Source organism: Eptatretus burgeri, chromosome 8 (genome assembly GCF_056783735.1).
Source record: "Eptatretus burgeri isolate ZD-2024b chromosome 8, Ebu_testis_v1, whole genome shotgun sequence".
In the NCBI taxonomy this organism is placed as follows: Eukaryota; Metazoa; Chordata; class Myxini; order Myxiniformes; family Myxinidae; genus Eptatretus; species Eptatretus burgeri.
In genome coordinates this window covers 53,692,761-53,716,317 of record NC_140968.1, presented here as the reverse complement: position 1 = coordinate 53,716,317, position 23,557 = coordinate 53,692,761, and the positions used below count along the sequence as shown (strand labels likewise).

Genomic DNA, 23,557 nt, shown 5'->3' with positions numbered 1-23,557 from the left:
AGCCCCATTTTGTGCCCAGTATTTTTTTTTCTTTTACTGCTGTGTCATGTTTAGTGCTTTTTGTTTGCTTGTTTGTTTTTGGCACCAATTTGTTTATCATGACACGAGTTGTTAAATCTTTAGCCTGGAGACATCTCTTCTTCCCACCATTGTGCTGTTTGAATGTTAACAAGAGATGGAGAGATAAAGCTGATGCTTCCGGTGTACACCAGAGGACGAGGCTGTCGCACCCCTGTGTCAGCCTGTCTAGACTGGGCTACACCCATTGGCGTAGGTTGTTTTTTTTTTTCCCCTCGCATGGTTTTTAATTTGTTTAATCACCACTTAGTTATTGCTCTCCTCTTCCCGCTATTGTATTGTTAGAAAGTTGGGTAGCTGTTAAACAGCATGGGATTTTATTTCCAGCATACAGTTTTGAATTTGGCCAATTGTCGGTCGTTTTCCTTTGCATGGCAGTCCTGTATTTCATATTGTGAATATTGTACATGGTGAATTTGCTTTTTTTTTCGAGAAACTATTTCACGTTATATTTTTGTTTTCATCATTTCTTGCTGCATCCTTTTGCTGTTGTGCTTTGACCTTCACTTGCTTGGCCACTTCTAAACCAACCCCTTTTTTCAGCAGCGAGCGACTGCGTACTCACAGCATCGAGTCGGCGGGTAAACTAAAGATCACGCCCGAGAAGCAGTACGACTTCACTGCTGATGACCTCAGAGACCTGGGGGAGATAGGACGTGGCGCATATGGTTCGGTCAGCAAAATGCAGCACAACCAAAGCGAACACATCATGGCAGTCAAGGTCAGGATTGTTCCTCCAACGTCTACTTGACATACAGTCGCCACATTTTCATTTGTGCTGAGAATGTTGTATTGATTTAATCTTTGGGTGCTTGCTGAAGCATGACGTCCTGGCACAAACCCATCTTCGGCTCACCTTCACCAATCATTCATGTAGTCATAACCTCACATGCCCGATCAAAATGTAATTCATCAGAGGTCGTTTCCAAACAATTTATTTCGCGACTTCATTTCCACATGCACACATCAGAGTGAAAATATGCAGTTGTATTCTTCTCCGTTTGTCTTGGTAGTAGAAGTAATAATTCATCGTGCACACCACCATAACCTCAATGTGCTTGTTGCAGCGAATTCGATCTACAGTAGACGAGAAGGAGCAGAAGCAGCTCCTGATGGATTTGGATGTGGTGATGAGCAGTGACTGCCCCTACATTGTCCAATTCTACGGAGCTCTTTTCCGAGAGGTAGGCGATGTTGCTATATTTGCGTATCCTGGGGATAAAGGAATTCAATGGTGGTATTTGTTTGTGCTGCTGTTTCCAGAAAGCGTAAATGCCTTTTTGAAATTGTGGCAGTGACCTCGTGTAGCAGTTTGTATTTAGCTAAAAGTATTGGGGAATATGTGATTCCAACCTATGTTGTGTCTGTGTACGCAAATCAATTATTAAGCCTGCTGCTCTGTGCTGGTATTCTTGGGTAGTCTTTCACCATATTTACCATTTGTACAAAACAGCTTCCTCTGCCTGAGTGGATTGCTAATTTTGGTGTTATTTTTGATATGAATTTACTTTGGAATGTTTTTATTATTTTTTAAAATGAAAAACTTGTCCTTTCTTATTCAGTCATTCGCAGAGCTCTAACTGTTGCATGCTGGTGGCTTATTGCCTTCCCAGTGGTAGTCAGGGCAACAACTTGGGATTTGACCAGGCTGCCTTCGCCAGCTCGCTGACTAAAAATGACCTTTCCCTGTATTTGAAACACCAGGATGGCAGTTTATAACTGGGTTGAGAGTCGAACCGAGGCAAGACAGCTCAGAGGCTGTGTGTACCTCTAGCCTATCCTGTTTTCATTTTAATAAAGAATAATTTTGTCCGGAACATGGCTCATGAACGTAGGGGCTTTGTTTTGAGTCAAAATCTCGTCACGGTGAATATTTTGATTGTTTATTTTGCACCTCTAAATGAGGTAAGATGTCATGCATTCATTATAGTTTCCCCCATCTACCATATAGTTTGGTACAACAGTGAAAGCGCTGCTTGGTGGTAGCTTTCCATTCGTCTATTGTTCACGTTTTTTAGGAAAATGGTAGCCATTCTTATTGGATGAATGACGTTTTTGCTTGATGAACAATTAAATTAATGAGAAAAGGGAATTTTGTGCAAGATTTCGTTACCATGACTTCTGAAACTAGAGTTCATAGAACACAATACCCTACGCAGTCTTCGAGTAGAGACAGTACTTCATTTAAATTAAACAATGATTTTTAACATTCGTTTTTAGCACTATAGAAGTTTAATGCTGAAGAAGCAGTCCTGAACACCACCCCTGTACACCACCCCATTGAACTTTTATTTAAGTTGAAGTGCTGCAAAACTGAAGGTTTATTCAATTTAAATAAGTTGTTCCACGATCATAGACTGATAAGCCGGACGGACGGACGAACAGACGTGAACCAATTGTTTAACCCTGCTTCTTGCTTCACGTGCACGGGTTACAAACAAACAAAAAAAATAAATAAAACGTTTTGAACTAAATTACAAAACAACAACAGTAAAAAAAAAAAACACTGTTGGAGGGCAGGGAATAAAATTCCAAAAATAATAACTCAGGAAAAAAAGCTCACAATAAACGAAGTTAAAAAAATAAATAAACCAATGTCACCCGCAGGGTGACCCGTATCTTGCCAAAAGGTGACCACGTGACTTCTTTAAGGTCACACTGAGGTGAACAGAGCTGCTATCCACCAGGAGCGACTCCTTGAGGAATATCTGCCAACGAGAGATTCCGATGAGAATCGTTCTACAGAGTAACCATGAAAAATATGCTTTTGCCTCATAACGTCACCAAATGACATCATAATGTCTCATGCTTGACATATCTAGAAAGCATTTATCGAGGTGTTCAATTTGAGGTACTACACGATATGGTTCCTAAAACTTGAAAATTTGACATTGGGGTCAAATATGTTTGACCTGAGGCGCTAACCATGAAGGTCAAGGCCAATCGCCACCAAAATTAATCAGCTGAGCGCCAGACCATGAACTATATTCCCATGAAGTTTGAAGACGATCCGATCAAAATTACTCAAAAAATAAGGGTTTCATCGACTCCCCTGATTTGCGACAAAGTGACCTTGACCTTTGACCTTGACCTTCAAAATTTTATGCGCTGAAAGGGACCTCTACAGGCCTCTGATATGTAAAGTTACAAAAATTTCCAATGATAACTGTGCTCTGCAGAGTGATTTATACGTGATTACAGACCAAAAAAAAACATATGAAGGTCAAGGCCAATCGCCACCAAAAATTAATCAGCTGAGCGCCAGACCATGAACTATATTCCCATGAAGTTTAAAGACGATCCGATCAAAATTACTCAAAAAATAAGGGTTTCGTCGACTCCCCTGATTTGCGACAAAGTGACCTTGACCTTTGACCTTGACCTTCAAAATTTTATGCGCTGAAAGGGACCTCTATAGGCCTCTGATATGCGAAGTTACAAAAATTTCCAATGATAACTGTGCTCTGCAGAATTTTTTATACGTGATTACAGACAAACAAACAAACAAACAAAAAAATAAAAACAATGTCACCCGCAGGGTGACCCGTATCTTGCCAAAAGGTGACCACGTGTGACTTCTTTAAGGTCACACTGAGGTGAACAGAGCTGCTATCCACCAGGAGCGACTCCTTGAGGAATATCTGCCAACGAGAGATTCCCATGAGAATCGTTCTACAGAGTAACCATGAAAAATATGCTTTTGCCTCATAACGTCACCAAATGACGTCATAATGTCTCAAGCTTGACGTATCTAGAAAGCACTCATTGAGGTGTTCAATTTGAGGTACTTCACGATATGGTTCCTAAAACTTCAAAATTTGACCTTGGGGTCAAATATGTTTGACCTCAGGCGCTAACCATGAAGGTCAAGGCCAATCGCGACCAAAAATTAATCAGCTGAGCGCCAGACCATGAACTATATTTCCATGAAGTTTGAAGACGATCCGATCAAAATTACTCAAAAAATAAGGGTTTCGTCGACTCCCCTGATTTGCGACAGTGACCTTGACCTTTGACCTTGACCTTCAAATTTTTATGCGCTGAAAGGGACCTCTATAGGCCTCTGATATGCGAAGTTACAAAAATTTCTGATGATAACTGTGCTCTGCAGAATTTTTTATACGTGATTGCAGACAAACAAAAAAAACAAACAAAAAAAAAAAACATCAAGCTGACTAGCATATCTTGCAAAACTTCGTTTTGGCAAGATAATAATTCATAAAAAACCGAGAGAATTGCTTATTGTTCAGTAAAGGCTGAACAATAAATGAAAATAAAAGAAAGGAAAGAAGCTCCAGACAATCTGAAATGAAAAGACGTGTGTATGTGTGCACATGCATGTTTTTGTCAATTTCTTGATTCCTGTCTCTTGTGAGGAATCATTCATTGACAAATTACGTATCAGCATTTTTACCTCCGCCACCGGAGGTGAAGGAGGTTTTGTTTTCACCCCTTTGTCTGTCTGTGTCCAGAGTATCTCAAAAAGTTGTGGACGGATCCCGATGAAATTTTGTGGACAGGTTCGGTGTGTCACAAGAACAAACTGATTAGATTTTGGTGAAGATCCAGACCCGGATCCGACTACTAGAATTTTAAAGTGATTCTTCTCCATTGAGAGACAGAGCCAAAAACGATATATAGCATGATATCTCAAAAAGTTGTGGATGGATTCAGATGAAACTTGGGGGGACAGGTTCGGTGTGTCGCCAGGACGAATTGATGAGATTTTGGTGAAGATCCGAATCCGGATCTGGATACGAGAATTATATAATTTTTAAAGTGATTCTTCACCATTGAGAGATAGGAATAAAAACGATATAGTGCTGTATAGCATGATATTTCAAACATGTATTGGGCCTGATATGTTCTCGTGGAACAAGTATTACGTGGTGTAGGTATGCGCTCGACCGAGTGCCCTTCCAGTTAACCTCCGCCATCGAAGATCGGAGGTTACTGTTTTCACCCCTTTCTGTTTGTTACTTACGAAATCTAAAGATTTCGTAAGTAACAAACAGAAAGGGGTGAAAACAGAAAGGGGTGAAAATCTAAAGATTTCGTAAGTATATTGATGCCTTCCGTTTCTGTTTGTTTGTTTGTTTGTTTGTAGGCACGACAACTCGAGAACGGAAGAAGCTATCAATGTCAAATTACACCACGTGATTCAGGAGGGTGATGGCTAGCGCTGATTTGATTTTGGTCAAAATCGGTCAAAGGTCAAGGTCACATTGAGGTCAAACATAATTCCGTAAATTCACGTAGAGAAATGGAGTATTTTTGCTTCGCTCGACGTTGCAAGTTAGTTTTAACTTCGATTTTAATTTTGTCTTCGGTTTTTGCGATCGCTTAGGACGCTTAAAACTTGGTTGTCGAAATTCTGGTAAAAATCGGATGTTTTGGAGACGTTTTAAGATTGTACAAAAAATATTTCACTCGACGCGTCACGGGTTGTCACATGATGCAGTGCGCTCGAGCAGACGCGTCCTTGAGTCACGTTAAGGTTTTCCATGTGCGCGCTGACGCTGTTTTCGATAAAGATGGTGTTTAAAAGTCATTTTTTATCCCAATAAAGGTTATCGTAGCATGCCTGACTCGCTGAGCCGTCGGATGATGTAAAGATTGTTGGTGGATGGCCGAATATTCGGTTTTGTGACTTTGATAAAATAATATAAAATAATTGCGTGGAGAAATGGAGATTTTTGCTTCGGTCGACGTTACGATTTTTGATAGTTTGGTACAGAATCATCGTAGAAACTTCTGGTTTGCGTCGCTACCTTCTCTAGAGACAGCTTTTATTAGACAAGGTCAGAGGTCAAGTTGACGATTTCGTAAGAACCAGTCTATGACTGCTTGTTACTTACGAAATCTAAAGATTTCGTAAGTATATTGATGACTTCCGTTTCTGTTTGTTTGTTTGTTTGTTTGTAGGCACGATAACTCGAGAACGGAAGAAGCTACCAATGTCAAATTACACCACGTGATTCAGGAGGGTGATGGCTAGTGCTGATTAGATTTTGGTCAAAATCGGTCAAAGGTCAAGGTCACAGTGAGGTCAAAAATTAAATTTTTGATGGTTTGGTACAGAATCATGGAAGAAACTTCTGGTTTGCGTCGCTACCTTCTCCAGAGACAGCTTTTATTAGACAAAGTCAGAGGTCAAGTTGATGATTTCTTAAGTACCAGTCTATGACTGCTTGTTTGTTTGTTTGTAGGCACGATAACTCGAGAACGGAAGAAGCTACCAATGTCAAATTACACCACGTGATTCAGGAGGGTGATGGCTTGCGCTGATTAGATTTTGGTAAAAATCGGTCAAAGGTCAAGGTCACAGTGAGGTCAAACATAATTCCCTAAATTCATGTGGAGAAATGGAGTATTTTTGCTTCGCTCGACGTTAAGAGTTCGTTTTAACTTCGATTTTAATTTTGTCTTCGGTTTTTGCGATCGCTGAGGATGCTTAAAACTCAGTTGTCGAAATTCTGGTAAAATCGGATGTTTTGGAGACGTTTTAAGATTGTATAAAAAATATTTCACTCGACGCGTCAGGGGTCGTCACATGATGCAGTGCGCTCGAGGAGACGCGTCGTTGAGTCACATAAAGGTTTTCCGTGTGCGCGCTGACGTTGTTTTCGATAAAGATGGTGTTTAAAAGTCATTTTTTATCCCAATAAAGGTTATCGTCGCATGCCTGACTCGCTGAGCCGTCGGATTATGTAAAGATTGTTGGTGGATGGCCGAATATTACGGTTTTGTGACTTTGATAAAATAATATAAAATAATTGCGTGGAGAAATGGAGATTTTTGCTTCGGTCGACGTTACGATTTTTGATGGTTTGGTACAGAATCATCGTAGAAACTTCTGGTTTGCGTTGCTACCTTCGCTGGAGACAGCTTTTATTAGACAAGGTCAGAGGTCAAGTTGACGATTTCGTAAGTACCAGTCTATGACTTTGTTTGTTTGTTTGTTTGTGAACAGTATTACGGAAAAACTCCTGGACGGATTTCGACGAAACTTTGTGGGGGGATTAGGTATGGTCCAAGGATCATGCCATTAGATTTTGGACTTGGTCCAAAGTCCAATATGGCCGCTATGGTGGCCATTTTGAAAAAGTATTTGAATTTTTGTTTTTGCATTTCTACATGTTTTAAGTGATTTCCAACCCCAAAAAATAAATTTGTTAGAGAAAAAAAAAACAAATTTTGCAACTTTTTTTTCAAAAAAAATTTCGATTTTATTTTTTTTGGGCATTTCTACATGCACGTCAATCTAGTTTCGTTTATTCAATCGTGTTTCAGTAGAGTCTGATCCGTTTTGACCTACAATGAATAGGATATCGGGTTCACTTAAGTGACCCAGCAGTATTGGCGGCGGTGGTTTTGCACTCTACCGAGTGCTCCCCCTCTAGTTCAAATATGATACAGCCTATGAAACCTACTACACTGGTTAGTGAACTTTCGTGTGTGATGAAGACATTTAATGTCTCACATTTAACGTCTTTCATCACCATAGGCCCTGTTTGATTTTATTTTTATTTTTCCGTTTGGATTGGGGGATTTTCTTTGGAAGCGCTGCATTTTCATAAGGAGTATTTTCGTACCCCTCCCAATATGGCTTTTTTGAAAAACTTTCAAGGGGGAATTTTTGTTGTTGTTGATGTGTGCGTTAAATAACCACAACAGACACAGCAACCTCTGCTTTACCTGGCTTAGACAGAACTTGTATATGTATACGCACTGTGAAAATGGCACTCATATTGGCACAAGCAACAATAGGAGTCTTTATGTTGATTTAATATTGTTATCCTGTAATATTGTTATCCTGCATGACCGATGGATGATTTAGTTGATTTCCTGAGCTTATTTTACCAGGGTCAGGCAAAGCAAATGTTGGAAATTTAAGTGAACGAAATACTTTGTTTTTTCAGGGAGATTGTTGGATCTGTATGGAGCTCATGGCAACATCTTTTGACAAGTTTTACAAGTTTGTTTACAGTACATTGGAAAATGTTATTCCTGAAGATATTTTGGGCAAGATTACTTTAGCGGTAAGTACATTAACTTTTTGGTCACTGTCCCCGAGTTAAATGCTACAAATTGTGTTTGCAATTGTTTCAGTTATTTTTAAAATCATGTTATATTTGGTTTAACATGAGCGTTATGCCAGGCTGTAATTGTCAATAATCTGGCTGCACCATGTTAGTGTGAATTTCACAAAGTACAACATTGAGTTGGCATTTTCTTTGTGCTTTATTGAGTGCTTGCGGTGTCCCCTTGGTCTCTCCTCGACAACATCATGTTTCCGCAGCAAGTCAAGCTGAAAGGTCAGAGCTTAAAAAATAGGACTATGGGTCCTGAAGCTCACCTGGTTACTTTTATTTGAGATTTGATGTACTCTACTCATTACTGAGTGTCTGTGCTGCCGAAGCAGCTTCCTGAAAAAGGGTTATACCGGGTGGTTTGCCATTGCCTTCCCAGCAGTATTTTAGGCAAGAATTTGTAATTTGGCCACGGTGCCAGCGAGAGCTCGCCCACTGTTCGTGAAGGACACCGTGGGAATCTTTAACGTCCATCAACTAATGTTGGAAGACAGGACGCCCAGTTTAACGTCCATCAAAGGGACGACAGAAATTGATGATTCTCACAGTCTGTGAAACACCAGGATGATATTTTATAGCTGGGCCGAGATTGAAACCCAGCCTAGACAGCTTCGAGACGAGTGTGGGTACCTCAATGTCATCCTGTCAGCTGAGGTGGTGTAAATAAAATCTTCTGGTGTCCCTGGGTGGTATAAAAAGTAAATGAGGCATACATTAATTACCTAAATAAAAGAATGAAAAAAAGAACTTTGGGGAGCCAATTTACCTCATGTCCAGCACAGTACTTTATGCTCAGTACATCGACACTAATAAATGTCAGAGTGTTTCCGTATGTGAGTCTAAGTCAGTCAGTCAGTGTGTGTGTTATGTGTCCTCCATAACTCCAAAACCATGAAACCTAGCAGCCTGAAACTTTGCATGCATACTAAGGGAACTCCAATGGGGTGCATGAGTGAAAATTGGGTGTTTGGGCTTATTAAAAACCTCTTTTGAAAATAATTAACTGCCTTATTTAATTAGATCCTTTATCAGACGCATCCTCAGCCACCTCACTTCCCATTGCTGGCGTCTTGATTCACCATTTTGTTCAGCCTGATAAACATTTCCTTATATTAAGTTGGAACAGGCCGCAATGATTTATTCACAATGAAGGTTTTTTTTTTTGTTTTTTTTTCATTTTCCTCTCATTCATCGAATGCATCATACCAACGAATTGCTGGATATATTGCAATTCTTATAAACACCTAGAGACACCAGCGTTTGCGGCTTTATTTCATTTCCACACATGCCGTAACCTCAAATCTCTTAAACAAAGCCGAATTGCAAAATTTAAGCTACATAATTGAACCTATCAGCAGTTCCGACTGCTCAAAAAAAAAGTTTATTTGTCCAATTCAGACATAGTTTGATATTTCGGCGTCTCCAGCAGGTGTTTAATATGATGGATCAGCGATGACTAATCGCTTGCCAAGCCAGTTGTTTCTTATCAACTGTTTCATTGGAGTGCTTCCTTCAGTGCTGAAGCCATTTGGTGAACACTCTACAATATTCACACTGTCACTGAATACTGTATACCGATCGACTTCAACAAAGTTCAGGGGCCACTCGCCCCCATTTGGCTCCGCCTTGTTCTGTGATGCATCAGGCATTGGCTGGCTCTGAAAATGTGCAATTTTATTTTATACCAAGTTTCCCCCTTTTGTATGATCTTTCATCATACAACCTGTCACTTCTTTTCTTTTCTCTTTTTTTCAGACGGTGAAGGCTCTCAACTATTTGAAGGAGAATCTCAAAATAATTCACAGAGGTTGGTTTATTCTATTCGTATTTTGGTTAAGCTTGAGTAAATTATGATTACATGCCATTCCGTCGATCGCACACCATCCGTGAATTGGGTGGGAATTATTTTGGTATTCTCTCTCTTTGATATGGTTTTTCCTTCTCTTCTCTGCAGACGTGAAACCTTCAAACATCCTCTTAGACCGGCAAGGAAACATCAAATTATGTGACTTTGGAATCAGTGGTCAGCTCGTCGATTCGATTGCGAAAACGCGCGATGCCGGCTGCAGACCGTACATGGCCGTGAGTACATCAGTAAAAACTCTTCCATGATCCTCGTTTTTCATTATTCCTTCTTTATTGAAACCTCCAACATGCAACGGATTGTTATTTTCTCTTCAATTAACATGTTGCATGTGCAACATTTGGACTGCCTTGACTCAACCATGCCTTGACTTGGAACAGGCCACAACAATTTCTTTACGATAAAGTTTTTTTTCACTTTCCTCACTCAATATCGAATGCCTGGTCATCATAGCTACGAATCGCTGGGTACATTGCTTTTGTAAGTACTATAATTTTCAAATTAGGAGCTTGGAGCGATTTCATCCATTTTATGATTTGATTTTCGATGATCTACTCTCATGGACAAATTAAAGGAAATCATCGAAATATTATTTTGGTTTTGAGGATCGGATATCATCCTGACGAAACAAGTGTCGAAATTTGTTGTGAAATCTGATAATTTAAAGAAATAACGAGTCTTGTAACTAAGCCGATATACCTATTTACTTTAAGCAAGCAAGGCTATGTTCCCTCCTTCTCCACATATACACAACAAAATGTGAAATTTAAACAGTTTGCATAATTATATTGAGTGAACAAAAATTGAGGAAAGTGTCAAAATTTACCAGCTTCATTGAGCTACATGATATGCATTCACAGCTTGACCTAGCGCCCTGTCCCCCAGAGGGACTGCCTATCCATAGCGTCTGCCAGATCTATGTCTATATTTTCAGAGGTTTCGTGAGGTGCTCTACAGGGAATCAAAGCAAATCTGGTTTAAAAAAAGGCAAACGGACGTTCAAAAAAAAAAAGTTATAACGTTTGCATGGCCATACCGTTTAACCCATATACCACGTGACGCGTGCACACATGAGCAGACAAAATTTTGTTTATTTCACGGGCGATTGAACTTTGTGGTTTCCAAGATTGTTCTGCATTAAGCAGCAACTCTTTTGTGGATAGTCATTTTATTTCATGAACAGCTGTGTGCACAGTGAAGACTGGCTTTGAAGTGAAAGGAATCCTTTATGGTATGCAGCAGCAGCCTGGCCAACTGTTCCTTATCAACCACTGAATTGGAGTGCTTGCATGAGTGCGTAAGCCACTTTCCGAGTGCCCATTGTCGATAGCGGTACCGTGCTACTGTTACAGATTTGGAAGCCTACTGCACACAGACAGCCAGAGTCCCAGCAGCTCAGTTATTTCGATAAGTATGTGTTTATAGTTAGGGTCCCGTCCTTCTGTCTAATGGGTTAATTTCATGTGTGCGCTGCGAGTTATTTTCTCAGCTCAAGAATTTATATCCACAAAAATAACAACAACACTACGGACCATTCCCTGCACAATGGTGTGCCGAACACGCATGTGGGCGGAGTTCCCTCGGTCACCGAGGTTCTGACTCCACGCTTCGGCCAATCGGAAGGGTACGAGCGCGTTTGCCGCCTATCAGCCAATGGGTGCAGAGCGAGCTCCTGACCCCTGAACAAATCCCCTGAAGTGACACTCGTTACCCCCCATCCCCTCCCCGCCGTAACCGGTCAGAGAAGAAATAGATGGGACGGCGCGGTCATCTCATCGCTGGTGTCGTCTTGTCGCTGGCTCTGGTCTCGTTGCAGTGATCCCTCGCCTCATCATTATTCGAGCTGGCTGAATCCTTGGTGCCTCGGTGCCTGGTATATCGGCGCAGGTTTGAGTCCCACCACCGAGCAAGATCAACGTTACCGCATGAGGCTGGCAGGTGCAAGACCAGGCTCTTCCCTCAGCTCGTCTTCCCTCCCGAGCTGTAGGGCACAATAAAGGGCAACAGGCCCCATTGTGTGCGTGTGTGCGTGTGTGTGTGTGTGTGTGTGTGTGTGTGTGTGTGTGTGTGTGTGTGTGTGTGTGTGTGTGTGTGTGTGTGTGTGTGTGTGTGTGTGTGTGTGTGTGTGTGTGTGTGTGTGTGTGTGTGGCGCGTGGTAGCCAGTCCGATAAGAAGACATTGCTTAAGTATCTCGCCCTTGTACGTTGACTGCATATTCGGTTTTGACCTTGCTCTTTGTGTGCTCCCTCCCGATTATTGTTCATAAATAAATCCTCTTGTTAAATGTTTCAGCTCGTTGCTGTCGTTTCTTTCATTGGTTTAGCACGGTGCATATTGGGAATTAGGGAGGCCTTGTTGCTGTAATTGTTCATTTGGACCGACGGATCTTGGTAATCCCCACTCAGTTTACACCTGGGTCGGGCTCGGTAAATGGCCCGTTCCGCCCGAGGTCCATTGAGGGTGTGGTTTTCCCCGGTAGTTGGACAACGTGGGTATTTAGGAATATTGAAATTAGGCAATTAACACAACCCCACGCCGTCGAAATATTGGCATCCACGGTCCGCTAAGGGACCCGTGACCTTTGGAGTTATCCAAAGGTTACGACCTTCAATTCGAGGTACTAGGTGGAGATGACCCCACTGCTCCACCGAGCGGTCGCTCCTTGCCACCGACCCCCGGCCCACAACAATACATCTTTCTGAGCGAGTGGTTCGTGCTCCGTCACCTGAGCGAGTGGTTCGCGCTCCGTCACCCTGAGCGAGTGGTTCGCGCTCCGTCACCCTGAGCGAGTGGTTCGCGCTCCGTCACCCTGAGCGAGTGGTTCGCGCTCCGTCACCCTGAGCGAGTGGTTCGCGCTCCGTCACCCTGAGCGAGTGGTTCGCGCTCCGTCACGCTGAGCGAGTGGTTCGCGCTCCGTCACCCTGAGCGAGTGGTTCGCGCTCCGTCACCCTGAGCGAGTGGTTCGCGCTCCGTCACCCTGAGCGAGTGGTTCGCGCTCCGTCACCCTGAGCGAGTGGTTCGCGCTCCGTCACCCTGAGCGAGTGGTTCGCGCTCCGTCACCCTGAGCGAGTGGTTCGCGCTCCGTCACCCTGAGCGAGTGGTTCGCGCTCCGTCACCCTGAGCGAGTGGTTCGCGCTCCGTCACCCTGAGCGAGTGGTTCGCGCTCCGTCACCCTGAGCGAGTGGTTCGCGCTCCGTCACCCTGAGCGAGTGGTTCGCGCTCCGTCACCCTGAGCGAGTGGTTCGCGCTCCGTCACCCTGAGCGAGTGGTTCGCGCTCCGTCACCCTGAGCGAGTGGTTCGCTCTCCGTCACCCTGAGCGCGTGGTTCGCGCAATAACATCCGATTTCTGAGCCGTTTGCCGTATTATCGTGTTTTCTAAATTACCAAGCCAAATTGTTTTTCCACCCGTCACATGCAGCTGTTTATAAAGATTAATGTTTATGAACATATCCCTGAAACGTCTATATAAATGCAACCTTGTTTTTTCTGTGAAAGCTACTCAATGTTTTAGGGTTGTATGCAGTGCGTACTGCAATGTGTTGTCACAATGACTCCAACCTGCCGATTCCTGAAAAGTTGCCGATGTCGGCAAAGCACTAGCGTGCGTGCGTGCGTGTGTTTTGTTCCTAACACACACACACACGCCCACACACACACACACACACACACACACACACACACACACACACACACACACACACACACACACACACACACACACACACACACACACACACACACATACATACACACACACACACACACACACACACACACACGCAAGCATTTAAAGGCCATTTTCCCTGCTATAGCAAGGGTGAGCCTTTGTTCGTAAGGTGTCACGTTATCTTTCTGCTAACTCCCCTATCCCCTCCTCTCTTTCTCTCTTCCTTGCTCTACACCCTCCCAATACAGTGCAGCATCCTCCTCCCTCCCCTTTCTCACACTCTGTCTGTGTCTGTCTCTCGGCATATCCTGACGGTGGTTATGTCTGGATGGTATTTTTCTCCAGACATGTCTGGATGGGAGTTTGTCTCCGGACGTGTCCGAGCTGTGTTTGTCTCCAGACAGCTTAGCTCCGGATGCGTCAAAACGGTGTTTGTCTCTGAACGTGTCCGGGCGGTGCTCATGTCCAGATGGGAGTTTGTCTTCGATTGTGACCAGGCGGTGTTTGTCTCTGTGTGGTAATTGTTTCCCGACCACGTTTATCTCCGGACATGTCTGGGTGTGTGTTTGTCTCCAGGCGGTATTTGTAGTATGACAAGGTCGAAAATAGATTTCAGATATTATTTTATTTTCATCTTCACTGTTATTATGTTTAGAATCATTTTGATGAGACAATATGAATCATAACGCGACACCTCACGTCTTACTTCCTTTCCTCTCACCGCGTTCCCTCCTCCCACTCCTCCTCACTCTCCCACTCCTCACTTTCCCCCTCCTCACTCTCCCACCCCTCCTCACTCTCCCCCCCTCCTCACTCTCCCACCCCTCCTCACTCTCCCCCCTCCTCACTCTCCCACCCCTCCTCACTCTCCCCCCTCCTCACTCTCCCACCCCTCCTCACTCTCCCCCCCTCCTCACTATCCCACCCCTCCTCACTATCCCACCCCTCCTCACTCTCCCACCCCTCCTCACTCTCCCACCCTCCTCACTCTCCCACCCTCCTCACTCTCCCACCCTCCTCACTCTCCCACCCTCCTCACTCTCCCACCCTCCTCACTCTCCCACCCTCCTCACTCTCCCACCCTCCTCACTCTCCCACCCTCGTCACTCTCCCACCCTCGTCACTCTCCACCCCTCGTCACTCTCCACCCCTCGTCACTCTCTCACCCCTCGTCACTCTCACACCCCTCGTCACTCTCACACCCCTCGTCACTCTCACACCCCTCGTCACTCTCACACCCCTCGTCACTCTCACACCCCTCGCCACCCTCACACCCCTCGCCACTCTCACACCCCTCGTCACTCTCACACCCCTCGTCACTCACACACCCCTCGTCACTCTCACACCCCTCGTCACTCTCCCACCCCTCGTCACTCTCCCACCCTCGTCACTCTCCCACCCCTCGTCACTCTCCCACCCCTCGTCACTCTCCCACCCCTCGTCACTCTCCCACCCCTCGTCACTCTCCCACCCCTCGTCACTCTCCCACCCCTCGTCACTCTCCCACCCCTCATCACTCTCCCACCCCTCATCACTCTCCCACCCCTCATCACTCTCCTCACTCTCCCCCCTCTCAGTATTTCTGTCAGGGAAACAACGGGTGCTATTTGCTGGTATATATATATGTATATATATATATATATATATATATATATATGTATATATATGTATATTTGCGAATTCGCGCCCGTCGGCGGGGGATCGGCCACGTAACTCGAATCACGGCACGTCGCCCACCGGACGGACAATTCAGAACGGAACAACAACAACGAACCACTCGCTCGGGGTGACGGAGCACGAACCACTCGCTCAGAACTCTCGGAACAACGCCGGGAGCTAGTCACGGGTGGGTCTTTCGACCTCACCACAATCGTGCCAATCGGCCACCCACGTAGGATAGGGTTGTTCGCCAAAACTCGACCTACCTAAGTACCTACGCAGAATGGTTAATCGGGCGATCGTACCTAGCCGCAGGTCGACTTCGGACACGAACCGCTTAAGCGGTTCATTCCGTACTGCAGAGATAACCGAGTGGAGTTATCGTCGACCTCGACGGTTCAGATTAGTTACCGGGAACTTACACCCACTACCAATCTCTTACGCGATGCAGGATGGAGTCAACAAAAGGAAGGAGACGAAGCAAAGCGGGAACAAATGAACAAGCACATTTATTTCACACTCGCAGACAGCACAGAAGGCACATATTCAGTCACAGTAATAATAATAATAAAAGGCACGTATTCAAGCACAGAAAGAAACAGTAAAAGAGAGATACTACCGACTAAGACCGACACACGGCAACACTTACACAGTTTTACTTAACAGACGGCGCCACCACAAGCATTTACACAAAAAGCAAAGGAAAAAGAAAGCCACCCTCATAGGCGAGGAGGCAGACAGGTCCGTAGACCAAATGTACGTGAATCCTGGAGGATCGGCCAGGCCCACGAGACCGGGGAGGTCTTACCCGGGGGTCCAGCCCGGTCTCGCGGAGCCTCTGCGGTCTGCACGGCTCCGTGTCAATAAAGACCCCAAGGAGTCCAGTCTGCCCCTCGTCTGTCCTGGGGTTTTTCTTTGCTTTCGAATGAACGTTGTGGCGCCTTGTCCGCTAAGTAGAATTGCTAAGTGCATGTACATAATAAATAGACGGTCGTAGCTCTTTGTCTTGCTCGCGTCTTGTCCCTACCCCCATTCTTCGTCTTGCTTGTATTACATGCATTGCTTTGACAAATTGCTTGATTGATACATGACTGCATACGTGCTTATGTTAGTGAATAAATGTGCTTGTTTAAATGTACCCCGTTTGTTGCATCTTTTCCTTAATTGAGCTGCCATCTTGCACTCGGAATATAGTTGGTTTTTAAATAGTCGGTAAAGCGATCGGCTCCAACGGGGGTCGCGATAACACCCCGCTCGGTTATCCCAAACGGAGCGAGATGCCTTAAGCGGCTCGTGTCCCAGCGGCCCCGTTGAGGTACAATCTCTCGGTAATCTACCCACGCGATTAATTAGGTATATCGACAATTCGGTGATTGACCCTGTAGCGCGGGTGGAGTACGGACAAGGTTGTGGTGTGGTTAAAAACACACCCGTGGCTGGTTTTCGGTGTTGATCCGGAAAGCCGCGACTGGATTGTCCGTTCGGTGGGCGAGACGGCCGCCATTAGCTAAACGCGGTCGCTCGCACGCCGGCGGGCGGGAATCCATAGCACTGGTGTCGAGGAGTGGGGTGCAAACTCTCCCGCCTTCACACCAAACCAAATTAGCGGAACCGGATCAAGGGTGTGCGAGGCGACCCTCCGGTTCCATCAAATTACGAGCGTATAAATTGTTCCGATACGAAAGATGGCATTTCAAGGCGAACGGGAGCAGGGGGTAATAAATAGAGATTTAGAAATGTTTGAATCTATGGCCTGGGGCGAAATCACCATGCAGGACACTCCCATTATGCGCCAGCTATCGTTAATTTTGCTGGCAAAAATGGATGGCATGGGTAGCGAAATGAATGAAAGTGCTTGCAAGATCATAAGCGACATGGAAACAAATATGCAACAAATGAAAAATGAAAGGGGAAACAAAATGGATGGAATGCAAAGTGAAATGAAAAATGAAATGAAGGCGAATTTAAAAGAAAACACAAAGGAAAGGAAGGAAGACATAAAAAACAACATGGTTGAGAATATGCAAAAACTGCGGGGTGAGATGCAGCGCATCAAGCTGAATCTCCAGGCAGGGCAAGAGGCACTAAAGGAAGCAAAAGACAAAATGGTAGTAGATATCGACGCGATACGCAAGGAGGTGAACGAGTTGAACGGGAGTGCAACGGCTGTCCGGCCCGCGATAAAGACGGGCGAGGTCGTAATTAATGGGGAGACCGAAACGTGTAAAACGAGACACGAGGTGACGACGTCCGAGAAGGAATTAAATAGAACGAACAAGGTGACGGAATTAACAGACACAAAGGGAGACGACGAAGGAAATAGAGGTATTGCCAGAGACGCGGGAGATAGACCGAGTCGAGACTGAATTAAATAAAACGAAGGAGGAAAGAGAGACGAAGATCCAGGAAGAAACAGAGGTAATGAACGAGGTGACGGAATTAACAGAGACATGAAGGGAGACGCAGGAATTAAAAGAAATAGCAGAGACGCGGGAGATAGAAAAGGTAGAGGAGAGATTACACGATAAAGACGGGGTGAAAGACGAGCACACACACATGGAGTTAGCAAGGGACGATGAAGGGGAGCTCGGGGAATGTGCCGTGATCCGGTGCAAGCAGCCGGATAGCCTCCTTATGGAACGAGGGGAGGGAATATCCCCCTTGAAGTGGATCTCGACCAGGTGAGTCCGGTCGAGCTTTGCGAGGTGGAGGGGGCGAGTGCTGTTGACGGGTGTACATGGAGCTTGGGGGGTGTGAAGACTCCGAACCCCTTGTGGTCGAACAAATCCCCGGTGTGATTGTGTCGAAATGTGTGTATACGAGTGTGGCAAAATGCGTGCTGCAACGCGCGCATAGTGTGGGTGTAAGGCGTTGTGTGAGAGGGACTACGTTTGTGAGTAAAATGGTGTGCTTGGTTGCGAGTGTGCCGAAATGCGTGCTTCCCAGCACGCCGTGTGTGGATGAAACGCCGTGTGTGGATGAAGCACCGTGTGCGAGTGAAATGGCATGGGTGAGTGAACGGCCGTGTGTGAGAGGAACAGCGTATGTGAGGGAAATGGCAGTTGGCATGCGCCAACATGCAACCGCATATGCGAGTGTCATGTCGAGGTGTGTGAGCATCATGGCACGCGGGAGTGTGTGCGTAAGAGTGCGACGACGACGGTGCCTGACGGTGGACAAAGGCCGAGTAGCGGCCGTAGATATTTTTGGGACCGCGCTGGGTTTGCACGGCAGCGTGCGCGGGGTCCGTGCTGTGCTACGCACGAGGCCGCCACGTGCGTGCTTGCGCGAGTGAAACCCGGTCCGTAAATGCCTCGGTGGATTTGAGCCGACCCCACAGACGGACAGAAGGTAGGCTGGATAATGGATTTGGACCGGATGGGTTCTCCACGCGAGCGTGTTTGTAAAGCTCCGACGAGTAGAGCACATGTGTTCGCGTGGGGAACCCCTCGAAACGTGAGGCTTGCTGTTAATGCACAGGGTGACGTCGTGGCTGCATGGTTGGAATCCGGCAGAAGGAAAATCCCTGCCAGATGGTACCGTCCAAGAAGGGACGAGGTGCGCGAAGTGCGAACAGCTGCCATGACGTCACTGAGAGTAGAGCGCAGGTTGCGAGTTTCCGCGCTGGTGTTCGCATAAGGAAAAAAAAAAGAAGTAAGCCTCGCTTCGGGTGAACAGGATTCCCTGGACAGGGGTGGAAGACCCCCCTGTCCCGGGCACAGGATACAACTAGTTAGGGGGAAGGGTTAATGTTAGTTCGACCGCCTTCATGGGGCAGGGATAAATCCTCATGGAGCCTGTGGAATGGATTAGTTCGAGGGATTTTAGGCCAGATTTAGGATGAGAAATGGGAAATAATATTTGAGGACAGAGACAGACTTTGAGTGTGTAGAGGGGACGTAGCTTAGCTACGTAGTGTTAAAAGGAACGTGCTGTATTGTAAGGGATGACGAGGGAGCACGAGGTAGTTATGGGATTTAGTGAGAAGAATGGCAGTGATCAGCGATGGAGTGAAATGAAGTGGAAAATGTACTTGGTGAGTGAGTGAGGGCCAGCGGGCCGGAGTGTATGGAGTGAATGTGGTATGCATGGTGCGATGGGTGATTGGGGGGAGGAGTGATTCCCACCCAAGGGACCCCGGGTCAGTGTAAAGTGAGTTGGTGGGTTAGTCAAATTGACAAAATGGAGGTCGTTTTGCTGTTGGTGCGAATGTAGGCTCGAAACCCATTTGGAGGGGTGCAGGAGCCCTGTTGACAGGCTGGGAGCGTGACTGCGAACGGTGAGTATCGCTTCGTGGGTATCCCGGGCACCGGGCTAGTCGGCCGCGGTAGGCCAAGGGCCCATGGGGGGGGCCGGGATAGTGTACTGGGCACGGGTGGGCCCACATGATGCGGGGCCCGGGACGCCATTGGCCGCGTGGGCAGTGCATTGGGCACCGGCACCCAGAGAAGGGGCCCGGGGCACCAGCCTGCCACGTGAGCAATTCAGGGGAGTAGCCATGGAGGGCACTCCCCAGTGTTTAGGGAGCTGGTAGGCTCGGAGGCAGTTGCAGGGCCCAGGGGTGCCATAGTTGGAGAATCGGCAGAGGGTAGTTCCTGCCAAGGGAGCCACGCGTCCCAGCCACGAAACCGTGCGAGGGCACGAGGGAAAGTTTGAGTGCATGGCCCAAAATTGTGAGGACACTAACACAGGCGACGGGAATCTTGGTTTGTAGAACCAGCAGTTTAAGCAAGTGGCGCTTTTGGAAAGCCCCGGGGTAGTTTAAAGTCAATAATGTTAGGGTAGTTAGGAGATGTACCCCTCCGCACCATCCATCCCTTCGCTGTCGTTGTGGGCCGCTGTACTCACCATGGTAAGTAGATCGCTGAAATCTGAGGAGGCCATTCTGAGGCTTAGTTGGGCCTCGACAGGACACTAGCTCTCCCTTATTCCCCTCCAGGAAGGGAACGTAGGGGTTGGGATTAGGCGAGGAGACAGGATAGGTTAGCCAGACAGAGACGATAAAGGGGGTTAGGGAGACGATTTATAGAAGGGGAAATAAAAATAAAATAAAACAAAAAAATAAGTTGGGGCTAAATTTGGATTTTTGCAAACTAAGGGAGTGGGTATGGACAGAGACAGGCAAAGTGAATAGGTTGGGAGGGAGACAGTGGTATCGGTCCGAGCCCGCCTTCCGAGTGGCCAGCACCACCGCACTCCCTCCACACACCTACTGCAAGGCCTGTGCCGGCCAGCTCCACGTGCCGGCCTGTTTTTACTACAAGGCCTGTGCCGGCCAGCTTCACCTGCCGGCCTGTTTTTACTACAAGGCCTGTGCCGGTCAGCTTCACCTGCTGGCCTGTTTTTACTACAAAGCCTGTGCTGGACAGCTTCACCTGCCGGCCTGTTTTTGCTACAACGGCCTTACCTTGCCTTGCCATGCCTTGTCTGCCTGCCTTTGTCTTGCCATGCCTGCTAGCCCTTGTTTTTGCATTTGCCCCATACCCTCGATCACCATGTGTGCCAGGATCATCGCGCAAGCTGCAGGGACTGCCTGACAGGCAGCCGCACACGGAGACTGCATTTGTGCAGCCGTGCACCGTTTGTGTTCACTGCGCTCATTTCAAGGGGGAGGCCTAGGAATGCATTGGTGCAGCCAGCCACATTCCCTGTCACCTGCATTTGTTTCATGAGCCAGAGACTGCATGTGAGCAGCCTGGCTCCCTGCTTGAAGAATGGCCTGTGGGATGGCGCATAGCCACCGGGTTGGGGTGAGTTGCCTTCAGCAGCTGAAGACATAAAAAGGTTTTGTGACAGACGACGGGGCCTTTTGAACAGGCCCCAAAGACATCCGACCTTCAGCTGCGGAGCGCTCACACTCATAAACTGAGACTAACTTTGCTATGTGCCTTTTTCCCATAGTATCCATCAGTCCTGGACCATGGTTAGTGTAAAATGTATAAGGATAAGGTTAAGGGTAAAATTGTACCTGACTTTTGCTCCCCCTGCATGTGTGTCGTAGCGCCGGCAATTTATTTAAGTCGTCTGCATGAGTGGGTTTGTTAAGTTAGTTACTCAGCCCGTAGGTTATTTATTTTTGGGACACAAATACACTAAATGTCACACTCAGGGATCCGAAGATAAAATGTACTAGGGGAAACTTACACATGATGGCACATGAAAATTTGACGACTCGGGACGAGTCTGTAAAAAGGGGAGGGGATAGTGTTACGGCTGTGGAAATTCCCAGAACACCATATAGGTCCTTAGTTCAGTTATTCCGGAAAGTCTGTGTTCAGATAGATTTCCCCACCATTGTCTAATGGGGATTATTCGTGTGATCAGGGCTGTGATCTTTGAGGTGGTGTTTTTCTTTTGCGATCGTTATTTTGGACCAACTGCCATTACTACTACCATAAAGCGCCACCAACCACAACAACCACGATCACCACCACCACCTTCTCCTCAACCGCTAACATCCCCACAGACAACGAACAGCCACCTTCACAACAACCACCTCAACCACCACCGCCCAACCACATCACCCTCAGGACCACCACAAACGCCAGCATCAACCATCTCCACAACAACAACCACAGCCACCTTCCCCACAACTGCATTTCAACGACCACACCACTAACACACCACCAACCTCTCCACATCGAATAACGTCTCTGCCATGGATAATCATCAAGAAAGGAAACAAAGGCAACGGTAGGAAAACCCGTTGCCCCCGCGGAGTGCGGGCAGAACCACAGCTCCGAAGAGAGAATTCCGATAACGCCTGGGATTTCCCCTCCCCCTTTCATTGCTTTCCCGCACGCCGGGATGGGGGAGGGGTGGATCGAGCCAGGGTTCAAAGTTGATGTAAAGGAGGGGCCTCATTTTGGGCAGACAATGCCCCCGGCGACACCTCCCCTTGGGGGCAACAGCAACAAAACTTCTAGAATTCTGCCCCCGCGCGCCACGAAGGGAGGGGCGAAGCCCCGTGGAGATAAAAGGGCACGCGGAACGAAAGGTCGCTCTCGGTGTGGGTCGCGCTCTGTGTCTCTCTCTCTCTCTCTCTCAGTCAGTCAGTCTGTCGAAGTCAGGAGGTCGTGGTCGCTCGCTGAGTCGTCGGCTGCGGGAGGTTGTGGAGGCTTGTGGAAAGGACGAGAGAGCGCAGCGGAGCCAGGGCGCGTGGCCTGCCGAGGTGTGCCTTACCGTGGGTCATGGAGACGGGACGCTGCGGGCTGCCCCAGCGAGGTGAAGGTAGCCAGCCCGGTCTCACGGAGCCTCTGCGGTCTACACGGCTCCGTGTCAATAAAGACCCCAAGGGGTCCAGTCTGTCCCTCATCTGTCCTGGGGTTTTTCTTTGCTTTCAAATGAACGTTGTGGCGCCTTGTCCACTAAGTAGAATTGTTAAGTGCATGTACATAATAAATAGACGGTTGTAGCTCTTTGTCTTGCTCGCGTCTTGTCCCTACCCCCATTCTTCGTCTTGCTTGTATTACATGCATTGCTTTGACAAATTGCTTGATTGATACATGACTGCTTACGTGCTTATGTTCGTAAATAAATGTGCTTGCTAAAATGTACCCCGTTCGTTGCGTCTTTTCCTTAATTGAGCTGCCATCTTGCACTCGAAATATAGTTGGTTTTTGAATAGCCGGTAAAGCGATCGGGTCCAAAGGGGGTCGCGATAACACCCCGCTCGGTTATCCCAAATGGAGCGAGCTGCCTTAAGCGGCTCGTGTCCCAGCGGGCCCCGTTGAGGTACAATCTCTCGGTAATCTACCCGCGCAATTAATTAGGTATATTGACAATTCGGCGATTGACCCTGCAGCGCGAATGGAGTACGGACAAGGTTGTGGTGTTGTTAAAAACACACCCGTGGCTGGTTTTCGGCGTTGATCCGAAAAGCCGCTACTGGATTGTCCGTTCGGTGGGCGAGACGGCCGCCATTGGCTAAACGCGGTCGCTCGCACGCCGGCGGGCGGGAATCCGTAACTATATATATATATATATATATATATATATATATATATATATATATATATATATATATATATATATATATATATTTACACATACATATGTATATGTACAAATACACACACAGATGTCAAAATCTCAAGCTGATTGGACATGCATGGTCTGCACATGTATGGGACTGTTGGAGATCGGGTGGGAGCGCTTCGTCACGCGCCACACATTTTGACCTATATCTCCACCCG

The 23,557-nt window shown here is 46.7% G+C and overlaps 1 protein-coding gene across 9 annotated transcripts in view; it reads left to right on the top strand.

Annotated features, from left to right (window-relative positions):
* The window catches only part of MAP2K4 (mitogen-activated protein kinase kinase 4), a 57,905-nt gene that overhangs the window by 24,020 nt on the left and 10,328 nt on the right, over nucleotides 1–23,557 (top strand). For 6 of the 9 annotated variants that reach the window (XM_085892048.1, XM_085892044.1, XM_085892047.1 and 3 more), the window contains 5 exons: nucleotides 622–799; nucleotides 1,146–1,262; nucleotides 8,001–8,120; nucleotides 9,927–9,978; nucleotides 10,126–10,253. In XM_085892048.1, coding sequence (XP_085748174.1) covers nucleotides 622–799; nucleotides 1,146–1,262; nucleotides 8,001–8,120; nucleotides 9,927–9,978; nucleotides 10,126–10,253 — 595 coding nt within the window. The remainder of the gene's footprint in view (nucleotides 1–621; nucleotides 800–1,145; nucleotides 1,263–8,000; nucleotides 8,121–9,926; nucleotides 9,979–10,125; nucleotides 10,254–23,557) is intronic. The other 3 variants (XM_085892045.1, XM_085892052.1, XM_085892050.1) reach the window with 1 other exon arrangement.